Source organism: Pholcus phalangioides, unplaced genomic scaffold (assembly GCF_987345545.1).
Source record: "Pholcus phalangioides strain wild (caught in Gottingen) unplaced genomic scaffold, Ppha-v1.0 ptg000005l_1, whole genome shotgun sequence".
Taxonomy (NCBI): domain Eukaryota; kingdom Metazoa; phylum Arthropoda; class Arachnida; order Araneae; family Pholcidae; genus Pholcus; species Pholcus phalangioides.
Window position 1 is genome coordinate 6,802,447 of NW_028301598.1, and position 15,313 is coordinate 6,817,759.

The window sequence follows — 15,313 nt, forward strand, 5'->3', positions numbered from 1 at the left end:
ACATAATAGACATAAGAATAACAATGTAAGTAAACCCAAAATGTGATGAAAACAGCTATTGCTTTCCAGAACTGTATGAAGTTTCTTCTTCAGTAGCTAACAGATGGAAGAAGAAACTAAGAATACACTAAGAATATGGAAAAATAAAAAAAAAATAAAAAAAACTCATATAGCAGGTGTTACTTGCTGTTCAAGATGTAGAGAAAATGGCCAGCCACATGAGAAGAGGAGGAAGACAAAGAGTGTGAAGCCAATCTCAGAAGAGGACGTGATAGTGGTGATTATGATGGAAAACGTATCTAGCTGTTGTTTTCATCACATTTTGGGTTCATTTTTGCTGTTATTTTTATGTCTATTAAGGTGGTGGAAAAAGTTTACGAACAACCGAAAAACTGCCATAACGTGAAAACTTGTGCTTGTAGATGCATGAAACTTTTAAAGTGCTAACTATTATTGTAACTAAACTTGTGTCAATAAAAATAATTTAGATGAGTGCTGCTGCACTACTTCCAAAAAAAAATAAAATAAAATTATAGCAAAGGTCAAAACCTGGAAAAAAGTATAAGTACAATTGAAAATTTTTTTTTAATGTAGAAAAACACTTTTCTTTCTTTATAATCTTTATGTTTCAACACGGCATTGATAAGTCATTGATAACTAGTTGTGTAATCGTCTGGTTTGTTGTGCAATCATGCTTGTTTGATAATTTCAATAAGATGACATTTGTTTTGTATTATGTACCATTTCTATACGCTTTGTGAGACAAAATGCCATAAAAGTGCTATATATACATGATTAAAAAAAGAACTCAATGATCACTCAAAGGGTTCCCACTGATTTGGCTCACAATCAACACACTTTTTAGCATTTGAAGCATGTACCGGCACATTCTCCTGTTCAAAGGAAAACTGTCTATAAGTATTAAGAGATGCCTCTGGAAATAGAAATTCTGTCTAAGCTGCCTTGATATCCTATATTTCCAAAATATGACCTGTCATTGCATATGTCAGTGATATATAATACTATTGAGTCAATCTAAAGTGCTTCTCATCAAAGAAAGCATCCTTATCCCACTTGGCATAAAAAAAATACATCCTTTTGGCCAAATCGTGTCCCTTTTGTCTGTGCTGTTTTATAAAGGAAGGTTCGCATTTCGGTTTTGTATACCAAACATTGAAATTTTTTTATCACATTAGGCACAGTTTGACATGTGCAAAGAAAATTTTATTCCTTCTAAATTACATCAGAGAATTTTTTTTTTTTTTCATGTAAAATCTGAGAATTTTTTTTTTTTTTCATGTAAAATCTGAGAATTTTTTTCTGATGTATGGTAAGAGAATAGACCCTTCTTGCGCAAGCTTTCAGTCCATAATTCTCGGGCCATTTATGAAACTCTAAACCCACAATCTTCAATCTCTTTTAATTCTTCTCATCATTTCAAGACCATTGGCATACGCAAAGGGAAAGTGTTTGGAGAGGAAACTCCAACCCCTTCTCAAGCTGAGATTATAGTGTTATCTTGCAGGAAAAAAAATTTAACCCCCCCCCCCCCCCCCCCCGCAATACAATTCTGTGTACGTCTATGTTCATAGCGTCTCGTTTACCCTGAGGGCAACCTTTTTGCCCTTTCAATGTCCAATAAACATTTTGTCTTTGGCATCTTCACACTTTCAGAAAACCATTTCATTTCACAGTGTTTGACTGATCAAAATTGTTTTGACCGTTATGCTAACATGAGAAAAATGCCAATTTCTTTCTTAAATGTCAGTAAACGCTGTCCTTATACCTTTTTCCAGGTTTTGATTTTTACTATAATTTTAACAATTTTTTTCTGAAAAAAATTGCTGCACCCATCTAAACTATTTTCAGTGGAAAATATTCAGTTACTATTGTAGTTATTACTATAACATCTTCATGCATCTATAAGCACAAGTTTTCAAGATATGACAGTTTTTCAGTTGTCTGTAAACTTTTTCCCACCCCCCCTTAGTGTTAGAGATCTATCAGTCTAGGTCAGGGGTCGGCAACCTGCGGCTCGCGAGCCATATGCGGCTCTTTGGATGTGAAGCTGCGGCTCTTTAGTTCCATACGCAAACATTATTTATTTTATCAAAAAAAAAACCATTTAAAAGTCGTTCTGAATGGATTAACGAGGATTAGGCACCGATTCTATCTCTCAGCCACTTGTACTCGCTTTTCACCGCACCCCTCCCCCTTGACACGCGTCGTCACTGTCGTCAGTCCATCGGAAGCTCTTGAATGACGCCGCCGTCGGATGTTTCTATGTAGGTTTTAATTCGCTTCCGACGCAAGACAATTTGGCGTCTTCACCAGTGCTTTGGCTGTGACGTATAGTTTGTTGTTTCAAGTAAAAGGGTTAGAAGCGAATTATCTTCTCAAAGTTATGTATGTACATATATATATATATATAATAATAATAAAACCGAAGTAAAGGTAGGTAACATAATAAGTATTATATTTTTAAAATACATATTATACATATTTTTTGATAAATTATATTTCATTATGCCCAGCTTCTCGTATGTGGCTCTTTGAAATGTGGCTCTTTAAAAACTTTGAAATTTTGTAAATTGTAATTTTTGACTCTTCCGACTCAAAAGGTTGCCGACCCCTGGTCTAGGTCAATGGTTCCCAACTTTTTTTAAGCCATGCCTCACCAAACCATCTCTGAAATGCTAATGTTCCCCTGTACTCTTGTCTGGGGACCCCCCCCCCCACAGTGAAACTTCATGGTTCCATAACAAATTCCCCCCCCCCCCCCAAATGTAAAAACCATAATTCTTTGCTTTGCCGCCTTGAATTTTAAATCCAGGGGTCTTTGTCCTTCCATTTCTGTCTACTTTTAATTAGTTAAAAGCAATGGTTCTTAATCAGGGGTCCTCTGAAAGACTTCAGGGAGTTGGTGAGCTTGGATAAGAAAATGATTAACTCATTGTGTTTACATTGCTATACACAGAATATTAATTTTTAAATACGTTCATGGCCTTCATTTTATTGGCACAGGGGTTCCATAGGCTTTATCTTACTGGCGCAAATTTTCTGTGTAACAAAATACTAAGAACCCTTAGTCAAATCCTTTCCACTGAAAGACAAAAATAAAGAAAGAAGTCACACACACACACACATCAAGAAATTGTTTAAAATAAAATTTGAACTGATATAAAAAAATAAAGGGGGATTCTGAAAGTTCCAGGCCTTCATAGAAAAACTCAAATTGCCCCACACTGGAAATCACTGGTCTAGGTAGTTACTTATTCTAGTAACTAATATTCACACTCAAAGATTCAAATACAAAATTAGAAGCCAAAATAGGCAAATTGCTCAACAAGGTGGCTGGAAAAAATGAAGAAAAATGAAGGAAAAAAAAAACCTATAAAAATATGGTTGTCATAGCCTAAATACAGCTACCCAGTATTAATGCCAAAAAAAGTAACAAAACAGCAGAAATATCTATTCATAGAAATATAGTTGTCATTCATTTAAGTATGGATGGCTTCTTGACTACTCCCCACCTAGCTTATCACATTTCTTCTTGAAGGTGGAAATCGATCACAAGGAAATTTCACAATATCAGAAGGTAAGCTATTCTATACATTTTACTACCCTGTTGGGGAAAAAATGTCACTGCAAAAAACAAAACGACAAACAAAAAACAACCATCTGGAATTGTGTCTAACTAATCGAAACTGGTGCCGCTGAGTCTAAAAATTTGAATGATGTCATAACAATATTTTATGATCCATCATATCAGTATCCTTGAAAATCTTGAAACTTCAATCATATCTCCATATAATCTATATATATAAAATTGATTTTTTGTGTGTCTGTCTGTGTATGTTCTTTCTACAATTTTAGATCAATCGTCACCAAATTTTGCATATATACCAAAGGGGACCCGACTTGAACGATAGGCTACTTTAAAATTTCGTCAGCAGGGCAAATGCCCCAAATGGGCAAAAAACTATCGGGTAACAATGGTTTTTGGGCCTCAACAATCACTTTCCGAACGTTTACTTTGGTTACCGTGGTTCCCTAGCAATGCGTTTCAGACGTGTATATGCGTTTACAACAGTTTGTCACTTCTTTAATCCTGTTAGTATATGTATAATAGTTTATGCCTTTATAATGGTTTGCCACTTTTTCAATCCTCCCAGTAATGAGGTTTTTCGAATAGACGTCATAATCATCATCAGCATCAGTTTGAGGATCAGGCAAAGGATGATTTCCATAGAAATCAGCGTTAAAATTGCCGATTTTACTGTAGAAATGCAGAGATTTGGTGGGGTTTTCTGCCCCATCAATAATTTTAAAAATTGTATTGAATTCTCGATTTCTGAAATATATATTGAGTTCGCTTAGAGATATACGAAGCCCAGGAGATTAAATATGAAGTAATTAGCCGGACCTACTTTTGAGTTGGATATCCCTGCAATAACATTGATTTTAACTTTTTATTTATATCTTCTCAAGCATGAAAATTAATGTCTCCGTATTGTCTTTTGATATTTATTTGCATAAATTCATGTGGGTTAGGATATTTTAAAATGAATTATGAGCCCGTAAAAAGTGGATCGAAAAAAATCCAAAGTTAGTTAAGCATTTTTTGAAAGCTGACACAGGCAGATGGGTAACTTGAAGTTCAGGGGGTGGAGGTTTATCGAAATACATAGCGCCCCTTAAAAAAAGGAAAAATATATATTCATTTCTACGTTTCTGTAAATCTAGATTTGTTTATTTCATGAATTGTGCAGGAAGTCGCCATATTGGTTAACTTGGACACAGTTTGTATGTCCCTCAAGAAAAAGAGAGGGAGATATCACGTGATCTAAAAAAGCCTCATTGAAGAAAACCCGGGCTGCGCCGGGTATTATAGCTAGTGCCTATATATAATTGATCCAAAGAAAACATTCAACGAATCAAGTCTTTCTTCGTAGCTAAAGCCTTGCATACTCGTTAAGTATCCTTGCTGAAGCCATACCCATTAGTGATTTAGTGGCTCTTTGCACCCCCTTCAACCAAGTCTATATCTTTGTAGAGATAGGGTCTCAAAAACTGGGTGACATACTCTAGGCCAGGACAAACTATGCCACAGAGTGTTTATAATGGACACAAAAAACTAATGGATGATTCAGGCTTAGGTCTTACACATTCTCAGTGTATTCTTTGTATTGTTTGGTATGTATTTTCATGGGTATAAATCAAGAATTAAAGCAGGGAGCTTATTCTTATTTTTACTGCATTTGTTACAGTGTGTATCTTGCACAAAATCTCTAAAAATGCCCACAATAATTGTGGGAGAGGAAAATTTTCTGGAAGTAATTTTTTCCCAGGCCTGGTTTCTTAGAAGATAATGTGGAAATTGAATACTAATCATGAAAACCTTTGACAGTATTTTAAATACAGGGTGATCATACGTTCCAATTTCAAATAAGAACCACTCATCAGAATGTCTTGAAAATTTGTGTGAATACTTTTGAAGTTGCACTGATGGTTGTTTCTTGAGGGACGCAATTACCTTAGATAAATTAACCCTTAACTGGCATTGTGGAAATTCTGTCTAACTACCATTGTGGTGGCATTTTGACCCCAGTAAATAAAAAGTTTAAAAAATCAACAAAAGAAGTTTCCATAAAAGCAATGGGTTTTTCACATGATTCAATTCATCTATCAATTAATTCACTAAATAATTTTTCAAATTTCTTTAATTATTTTCCCAAAAATTTTCTTTTATTAAGACACACATTTGAAAAAAATGGAGAGATACATGACTTTTGCAATTTTTTTAAATAATACTGTTACGATCTGTAGACTACCTACGGTTGTCAGAGAACTGGTGGGAACATTCTAGAAAGTTCTGCCCCTCCAGAGAGTGGTTCAACATCCCCGTACGGTGGTGCCGCCAACTTGGAAACTGTAAAGTAGAATGTTCCTTTTCTTGAAGTTTCGGCAGACCTATAAATATAGGGAGAATGAGAATAAGGGTTATAGCAGATGCGAGATGCCAGAATAGGGAGAGACTGTATGAAAAGTCAGTTGTGATTTAACTTTGCGAGGAAGTTGTTAGCTCTCTGATTAGCTTGTAAATACGTGTAAATTGCTGTTCTGTAAATAAATCTGTGTTTGTTCGTCGAACCGCTTCTTGTTTTGCAATCTCAAAGTCTTGTGAAAAATTATCCAGAACAATACATTAAATTTTTTTCAACCTAATTTTCATTATTGAAAAATGAACAGATACGATTGAATTATACTCAGAAAATGAAATTTGCAAATTAAAATAATACTTACTATGTTTTCATGAGCACCAAAACTAGTCATATTCGAAGTCGAAAACAGTCTTTGCAAACAACAGCACAACATGTTCATCACACAGAGCTTACATACAATTCACTAATAGCACTATCCTCATGCTCAAACTCGGATATCTGATGCGTCATGATTAATTTGAAACCATTATCGAGAAAACTGCAGCTCTTCAGAGACAGCATTTCGACACTCCGGCCATCAGACAAAAAAGCCTTACACAAGACATGGTGTGGTAGGTCATTTGACCCCACAAAAATTTTGATCAATGATATAGAGCAGTGATTCCCAACGTGGGTGTTAATGCCCCCTGGGGCGATTGAATGTTCCTGGGAGGCGATAGAAGCTACAGGTATAGCACAGGGCCGTCATTTCAATTTTTTCGGGGGGGGGGACAAAGCACATGTACTCAATGTATGTATATATATATATATACCATTTTTAGTGTATTTTCGAAAGCCCCCCCCCCCCTCCCCGCCCCCCCCCCCAAATGACGGGTCTGATATAGCATAGGATTCTATGGGTTTTATGGGCATCTTTTTCTCAGCCACCTCATTGGGCATTTTGCCTGTTGTGGCGTTGTATTTGTATTTGATTACGTTAGGGGTGCTGGGAGAAAAAAATTTCTGAAGAAGGAGGCGATGGGACAAAAAAGGTTGGGAAACTGGTATAGAGGGAAGAAAAAGTAGAAAAACATCATAAATTTGTCAAACACCACTCACATGCCGCCTGGCAGTCGAGTGGTTAGGGAACTAGCTTCTCACTGTGCAGGTCTGGGTTCGAATCCCGGTTCGGGCATGGATGTTTACTAACACTAACAAATTCCTGGGACGGATCATGCTGATCCCTTGGGAATACGTGAGGATCACGTTATTATTATAAAATTAAAAAAAATAATAAAAATAAAAACTGGCTTGAAAGGTTCTGAAAATAAGATGGTCCAGATGCATTTCTTTCTCAAGGGGGTGGCAAGATGAATAATGTGTGGGGGTCAAAATGACCACACCAGTTAAGGGTTAACAGAAAATTAGCTAAAATAATTTTTATTTACATTGACATTTTTATTTGCAGTTGACACTCAACTGCATCTTGCAATTGTATGTCGTCATCCCCACTCACTCCACGTGGGCACACACATGGAGAATGTGTGACATCACAGCTTGGTCAGTATTAGTGTATGTGGCTCTACAAAATAATGGAATATTATTTAATAAAGAAAACATGTGAAAATTTACCGATGTATGACACTATTTGTCAAACGGGGAGGGGGGATGGAATCGGAAGTAGAATAGAAACAATAGCCAGGCAGGGCAAAATGACAATTTAATTAGCATAGCATGAGTTCATATTTCATGGGAACATCACTGAAATGGACACCAATAATTTATGCAAGAAATGTTCTACACATTAGCTGGCATGCCATAAAACTTCAAGTTTTGGCATGATGCCAAATTTTTGAATGTTGTTGTTTGGTCAGTTTCCTGGCAAGCCTGGAAAAGCGAGTTTTAATAAGAATCACAATATGCATTTAACCCTTTTAATAGATTTTTAGAATAAATTTATTTAATAATTTCCCAGTGTGACTCAAATCTCCCAAAATGCCAAGAGTATTCCCAGCATGCTGGTCCCCCCTTTCTGTTTCCCAGCTAATTCAGGAGAAATACAGTATATGTTTTCCACCATATTCTGCACTGAGGTGACAGAAAAAAACTGCATGTTCAACCAAAATCAGCCAAGTTTACGATCAGATCACAGTACGCAACATTCTCGAGGTACTCCTGAAAGCCATAAATTGCAAGGGTTAAGGTCAGGTGAGTGTGACCACCAACTGTCGTGCCATTCTTGGAATGGTTCTTTAGCACTCGCCCATCTGAAATCACAAAGTTGCATCTTGTTAAAAATTGTACTATCCACACTATGATGCTGATATTAATAGGGTTGCGCAAACGATATTCATACCACTGGCCAGTGACAGTACAGGTAACAGGAGCTGCAGAACCTATCTCTTTGAAAAAAAATGATTCAACCGCAATTTTATTCATTCTGCAATTTTATAGCACCTTGCGGATAGAAAAAGGCTTCGTCTGTCCATGAAATGTAGCATGTTTCCACTCTATGAGCCAATTTCCTATGTTTCAAGAGTCCACAGTGCCATCTAATAGTAAATTTTTAAGAGTGTTTTTCCCTCTTCTCTCATCAAACCAAACTACATTGCTTCAGGAATATTTATACATTTTAAAGTCATTCTGAACAGTGGTTCTTATTTTACATTGTTTCGAAATCAAAACTTTAATTGTAATCACCCTGCATATTATTGATGAGAAATCGAAAACTTGTTAGCTATATTGTTGTTGAGACTGAATCAACTAAGCTTCTCCTTTGTTTTATTTTCTCCTGATTTGTAGGTATTTGTCCAATGGTAAATTCATTGCTATGAAGAACTTATCACCCGAGTTGCCATTTGGTTATCCATCTGCTGAAATTGAATGCAATCGTGATTTCATTCAATTGACCTGTCACGAAAAAGTTGTTTGGGCTCTGACAAGCGATTATAAAGTGTTTTGCATGTCTGAATCGATTTATCATGAGAATAAGAAATTACGAGAAGTCAAGTAAGTTTTTTTGCCAGCTTCTTTTACAATATTGAAGTTATGATCAAATTGATTGGAATGCTCATCTTTTCAACTCGCATTTCACTCACAATAGCGTGAACTCAATAAATTATGGGGGTTTCAAAAGCGTTACCAAGTATACAGTCGAACACAGTTATAGTGCCCTCACCCATGTCATGCCAAACCTGCTTGGCGTAGAAATTTTCAGTAAACAAATCTTCCATTTCTAGGCCTTTACACATGTTAAACTGTGATTTGATATAATGCCAAATTCGTTATAGCACCAGAGTTCTGCAATATATAAATGGTGGCATTCAATCACGGTTCGACTGTAACAGGAATTAACTTGGTGGATAGGTTTGAAAGTTTATCCGAGTTGGGTAAATACCCGAAAAATGGGCAACAAACTGTCAGACAACAATGCTTCTTCAGCATTAACAATGGCTTTTTGGGATGTTTACTTTGGATAGTGATTTCCAAAAGATTTTTTTTGGACATGTATATGCTTTTACAATGGGTTGTTACTTCTCGTATGCTCCCAGTACATGGAGCAAACCCGGGAAACGAATACACATATACAGTAAACCTCTATTCAAGGAACACTCAGAATAGGGACACCTATATTTAACCCTTTCAGCAGCAATCCAGATATATCTCATCGAACTTGATTTGCTGTATCTCAGCTACCCCAAAATATTTTCTTCTAAGAATGTGTTGAAGTTTTTCTTACTGTAAAACACATGTTTTCCATCCCCGTCCAATCAATCAACTGCTCTTATTCAAGATTAGGTAAGAGAAGGAGCGAGAAAAAGAGGGAGAAAGAAATATATGCTCAGTATAAATAATACCAAAAAAATTTCCAAAAACAAAGTATTTCTCTTCCTAGAAAGCCACATACATCATGGCAGGTGTTTTTGTATCATAGTGAGGGAAAGGAAAGCGATGGGTGGAGTAAATTTTCTTCTTAGGGTGGGGGAAGCAGTTATCAGTTCCAATTGGAAAGAAAATAATTCTTGAAAATAGGTAGCAATTTGTGAAGGTTTTTCGCAGTTTCAAATGTGGCGGTTATAATGCAAATCAGGAAAATTTTAAAGGCCGCTTAAAGGGTTAAGGGATGCATATCCCATAAGCGGAGATAGACAATTTGAAAGTCTGGGGGGGGGGACAAGATGATGATTGCTGGGCGGCAATGATAATGATGATCAGTTCATATATACCCATACACATTAGATCAGTTGGCTCTGTATTTGATGCTGAGGGGAGATGCCCCCTCCATACCTTCCCCTCTCCCCTTCGAATTTCCACCCATGAGATATCCTGATCTGTTTCCCTTTGAATAACAAATTTATTTAGGAGTCTTAGAAATAAATTTTGGATTCAAGTAAATATTGACTCTAGTAGTTTTCTGAACCAATCATAATTTGTATTTTGTCAGTATTCTCAGATATGCCCCAGACGAATGGTTAAGAGTTAATCATATTTCTAAAAGCAGTGCATATTAATGTGTCATAAAATTATGTACGATTAGGCTGTTATATGGTATGATCTTTATGGATCTTGATATCCATGTAGCAATAACTCGAAGGTACTTTTTTACCCTATTGTACTATAATCTTTCCTCAGGTTCAGTGTATCTTATACTGGAACATATCATGTATGAATATCAAGTAATAGAAACGGTTTATGGTTGTATAATGTAATCTCTGTTATAGATTTCCGCAGATAAAATTCATCAATATGATGACGTTTGGTCATGATGGCACTGTTTATATTGTTGATGCCCAAAACAATGTTTGGTTTCGTACAGGAGTGGATTGTTCGAAGCCTCTGGGTGATGAAGGAACATGGGAGGTAATATGCAATTCAAAATAATATAAGACGGTTGTAACTGGGACTGTCCGATCAAGTTTTTATCACTAGGATTTATATACAGTGAAATACCTATATAGAAATATACTCAAGAAACCAGTGAAACATTCATTATAGATATTAACACTGAAAACTGAATCAGGACCAGAGAGTGATATTATTATATAGGTGATAATCGCTACAGAGCAATGTTCTTCAAACATTTTGCAACTGCATACCAGTGGGAATACAGTGTTTCCCCAAAAATAAGACCTACCCCGAAAATAATCCCTAACATGATTTTTGAGGATGCTCCTAATATAAGCCCTACTCCAAAAAATAAGCCCTAGCTAAAATCATTAATGGGACGCATTTAGTATGTCGTTGCAACATATGACTGATGTATTGAACTATATAAAATGATAGTGGTTATCTAATTATTATAAATTAAAAAATATATATAAATAAATTGTATTGAAATTTTTACTTGAAATGAGTTATAACCAGAAATTAAACACCCAATCAGGCCTCTTTGGACAAGAGGTGAATGCCTACATAAACAGATAAATTTGAGACTGACTTTTATCAAAGAAAACGAAGAAAATTACTACTCACAGCGTTTTTGTCTGGTATAAAACTATAAAAGATTTAGAAAGTTTCTTTTATAAAACTTGAAGCATGCAAAAAGTAAGCGTGCAACCAATAAGCCTATTTTACATAAACTTATTGGTTGTTTTTCAAATTTTACAAAAGAAATTTTCAAAACTTTTATATTGCAATCCCAGCTTATGATATATTCTGGCTACCCAATGAATGCCATTGTTACAGGCTGGGTTAACACCATAAAAGTTTGATAAAAACAACTTAAGTTTTGTAAAAGATCTTTAATCAAACTTTTATAGTTCAATCGTGGCTATAAGTAAACAACAGATACGGTCCAATACCGAATGAAGCGACAAGTATTTCAGGTGGGCATGGACACATCGCCTCGTTTGGTCCTGAAAATTTAAACCTAACTTCCTGTGTTTACTTTAAACAACGACACCCAAAAGAAATGTTTTATGAAGTTTAAATTCTTTATCGATTTTTGTGTAACCCTCATTCAAAAATGTCTTGTAAAAGATATTAGAGTTAAATGATAATATAGAGTTATTCTACCAAAACATAAGTCTAAGTGTGTGATTTTTCAGGATGCTCCTAATATAAGCCCTACCCCGAAAATAAGCCCTAATGCATTTTTCGATACAAAAATTAATATAAGACTGGGTCGTATTTTCGGGGAAATGCGGTAGTTGAAAAAAATTTTGGATTAGCAAAATGTAAATAAATAGAAGAAAAATAATTTTAGAACGCCAGCAAGAAATATATAAATAAGTGGAATAATTTGTGGATCGGCAATAAAATGGATGGATAATTTGCAGACAGCAATAAATAATTAAATAGGATGAGTAATTTGTAGACTGCAATAACTACATGAATAGGATGAATAATTTTCAGACCAGGAAAAAAATACATAAATAAGAGGAATAATTTGTGGGCCGCAACAAATGGTATGAATAGTTTGCAGACTGGCAATGAGTAAATAAATAGGATGAATGATTTGCAGACCGGCAATAAATACATAAATTGGATGAATAGTTTGCGGACCAGAAAAAAATACATAAATAAGGGGAATAATTTGTGGGGCAAAACAAATAGGATGGATAATTTACAGACTGGCAATTAATAAATAGGATAAATATTTTGGTCGTGGATGGGCAAAAATACATAAATAAGAGGAATAATTTGTGGGCAGATAAAAAGAAAAATATAAGCAAAATATAATAATTGGAGGATGGCAAAAAAATGAATGAATAGGAAAAATAATTTGAGAATGAGAAAAAAATACATAAATAAGACAAATAATTTGTGGACTGACAAAAATACAAAAATAAAAGAAATAATGTGAGAACCGGCAAAAAATTTGTAAATTGGAGAAATAATTCGAGGAATGGCAAAAGTGTATATATATATATAAGAATGTATGAAATAGTTTGAGCAATAGCAAAAGTGTATAAATAGGAGAAACAATTTGTGGACTGGCAAAAAATATATAAGTAAGAGGAATAATTTGTGAACCAGCAATAAATAAATAAGATGAATAATTTATGTACAAGCAATAAATAAATAAACAGGAGAAATAATGTGAGGGCAGACAATATATAAGCAAATAGGAGAAATATTTCAAGGAAATGGAAAAATATATAAATATATATATAAAATAAATCATTTTCAAACCGGCACAAAATGCCTGGACATTATGTACACTTTTTTTATGTACACTATATGTACATTATGTACACTGTCTTTTATTTATTAAATCTAAAATTATGTATTGGCTACATGGATTGGGTGAAATGTTTTGTGGACCAATATGAAATTAACATGAACCAGCGATTGAAGAACACTGCTATAGGGGAGTATCATTATATAGGGTTTTTACTGTCTATATATTTCTGTTGAGTAGAAAAGAAGAATCTCAAATTTACTTTGATGTGATAGGTGGAAAAGAGTAGCTACATCTACCAGTTTTGCAGTCATTTGAAATGTGCCGTCATGCAGGTCGTGAATAACAATTTATTTAGCAGCCTCATCTACAATCAATATCCATCAATCATTGCAGCGAGTAAAGCTGGTGTATGGTTCTGCAAGCAAATGGACAGCAATTTGTATTCAAACCAAAAAAGGATTGCGGGTAATTTTTTTTTTTGCATAGCTTTTTGTTGTGCAGTTAGTAGTTTTACTAAACATATCAAGAGAACTGCAACATTGTTGCACCCAATTTGAAATAAATAAATAGAAACAAATCATAAAAAATTTTACAGAATCTTTCCTTATCAAATATTTACTTTTCAGCGAGGAAGTCCTCTCATGACTTTCTCTATTTATGAAGCTATGAACTTATAAATACCTCCTTTAAGTTTTTATGAATTGAAATTCTCCATTCAGAAAATATATCTTCCATTTGAAGGTACTTCATCTTGAAATAACCTCTCTCTCTGAATCGGCATGTTGTCAGCTATCGGGCAAGGCCATAACTCCCATAGCAAAGTCTTGCGACAGAGACAAAGAATTTATCGACAATTTTCTAGACAAGCAAAATGCAGTGTTAAATGTTTTTAGACAAGAAGTAATTTGGGCAACAAAACGGGATATCTTAGACTAGTGATGGATAAGCCACAGCCTGGAGGCCAAATGCGGCCCGCTTAGAGGTTCTATCAAGCTCATGGGAAAATTTGTGGCACTTCACTTCTAAGCATAAAAATTTCAATTATGAATCAGTTTCTGAGTACGTCCAACCCGCCAATTTTTTTTTCTTTGGCCCTCTCCTAAAAAAGTTTGTCCATCACTGTCTTAGACCAAATGTGCTCAACTTTTTAAAAAGTGCAGACCACCTCATTGGTTTGGAAGCATTTTGCGGGCCACTGGAAATGTGTCGCCTGCTACTTACATGATCTGAAAAGGTGTCATGGGTCACTTAAGTGATCTAGAAATGTGTCTCGAGTCATCTATAAATGTGTCGCGAGTCATCTAGAAATGTGTTGCGAGTCATCTAGAAATGTGTCAAAAGTCACCTAAGTGATCTAAAAATGTGCCACGTGCTACTTAAGTGTGAATCACAGGAAATCATCTGGAAAGTAATCACAGTTGCAAATTTTTATTTAATAATATTTCTGTCTATATAGCAAAACTTTCATCATTATTCCTATTTGTATTTTGAATGTTTATGCTGTATCTCACATTTTTGTTTCTTCTAATTGAAAGGTCATCGATGGGATGTTATAGATTCGAATGGAACTATCTCTGCCATGAAGTGGAGCACCATCGCAGTGGAAGGAATAGTCAACAACAAAGGTTCATTTGAATGACTGTTTCATACATATTGTTTATTCAATACGTGTGCTTGTTCTTAATTCAATTCTTAAGCTTGTAAGCCAATATTTCATCCATGCTTACTTTTACAGGGGATTATAAGAACTTTGACGGCTAAGTATAAAACAAAAATACAGTAGAATTAAATTTTAGCATTCATCCACAGGTTTTTCCTGCATAATTATCACTAAATCATATGTGTGAGGTTGTCATAAAAAACCACTTCAGCGTCATGTTTGTGCCACCTACGGGAATGAATGAATGAACTTTGCCACTGGACTTATCCTGTTGCCAAGATCTCTTCCAACCCAGCTTCATGGCAGAGTCTGGAACAGTTTATTTTGAGTTTTTAAAAACAAAAAAAAAACATACAAATTTTTACATCATATTTTTCCTGGACAATTGGTTACTGTTGCGATTAACAAATTTTGTGGTGATAACAGATTTGGTACGGTTGTCGCTTAACACCTTGTTGGTGAGCAAATGGGTTTGACAATTTGTGGGCTAGAAACCAGCATCGGTTTTATTGGGTTGAGTTCACTCGCTCCGGTGGATCTGATGAAAGTATACGAAATAAAAATGTGGGAGAGAATATTTTTATACAATTAGGGATGATCCGT

General features: G+C 35.1%; 1 protein-coding gene across 1 annotated transcript in view; it reads left to right on the forward strand.

Moving 5' to 3' along the window:
• LOC149085804 (tectonin beta-propeller repeat-containing protein 2) overlaps window positions 1–15,313 on the forward strand; it is a 58,255-nt gene that overhangs the window by 27,672 nt on the left and 15,270 nt on the right. Inside the window, exons 9-12 of the mRNA XM_089232223.1 lie at window positions 8,727–8,933; window positions 10,646–10,784; window positions 13,323–13,515; window positions 14,586–14,675. Coding sequence (XP_089088349.1) covers window positions 8,727–8,933; window positions 10,646–10,784; window positions 13,323–13,515; window positions 14,586–14,675 — 629 coding nt within the window. The remainder of the gene's footprint in view (window positions 1–8,726; window positions 8,934–10,645; window positions 10,785–13,322; window positions 13,516–14,585; window positions 14,676–15,313) is intronic.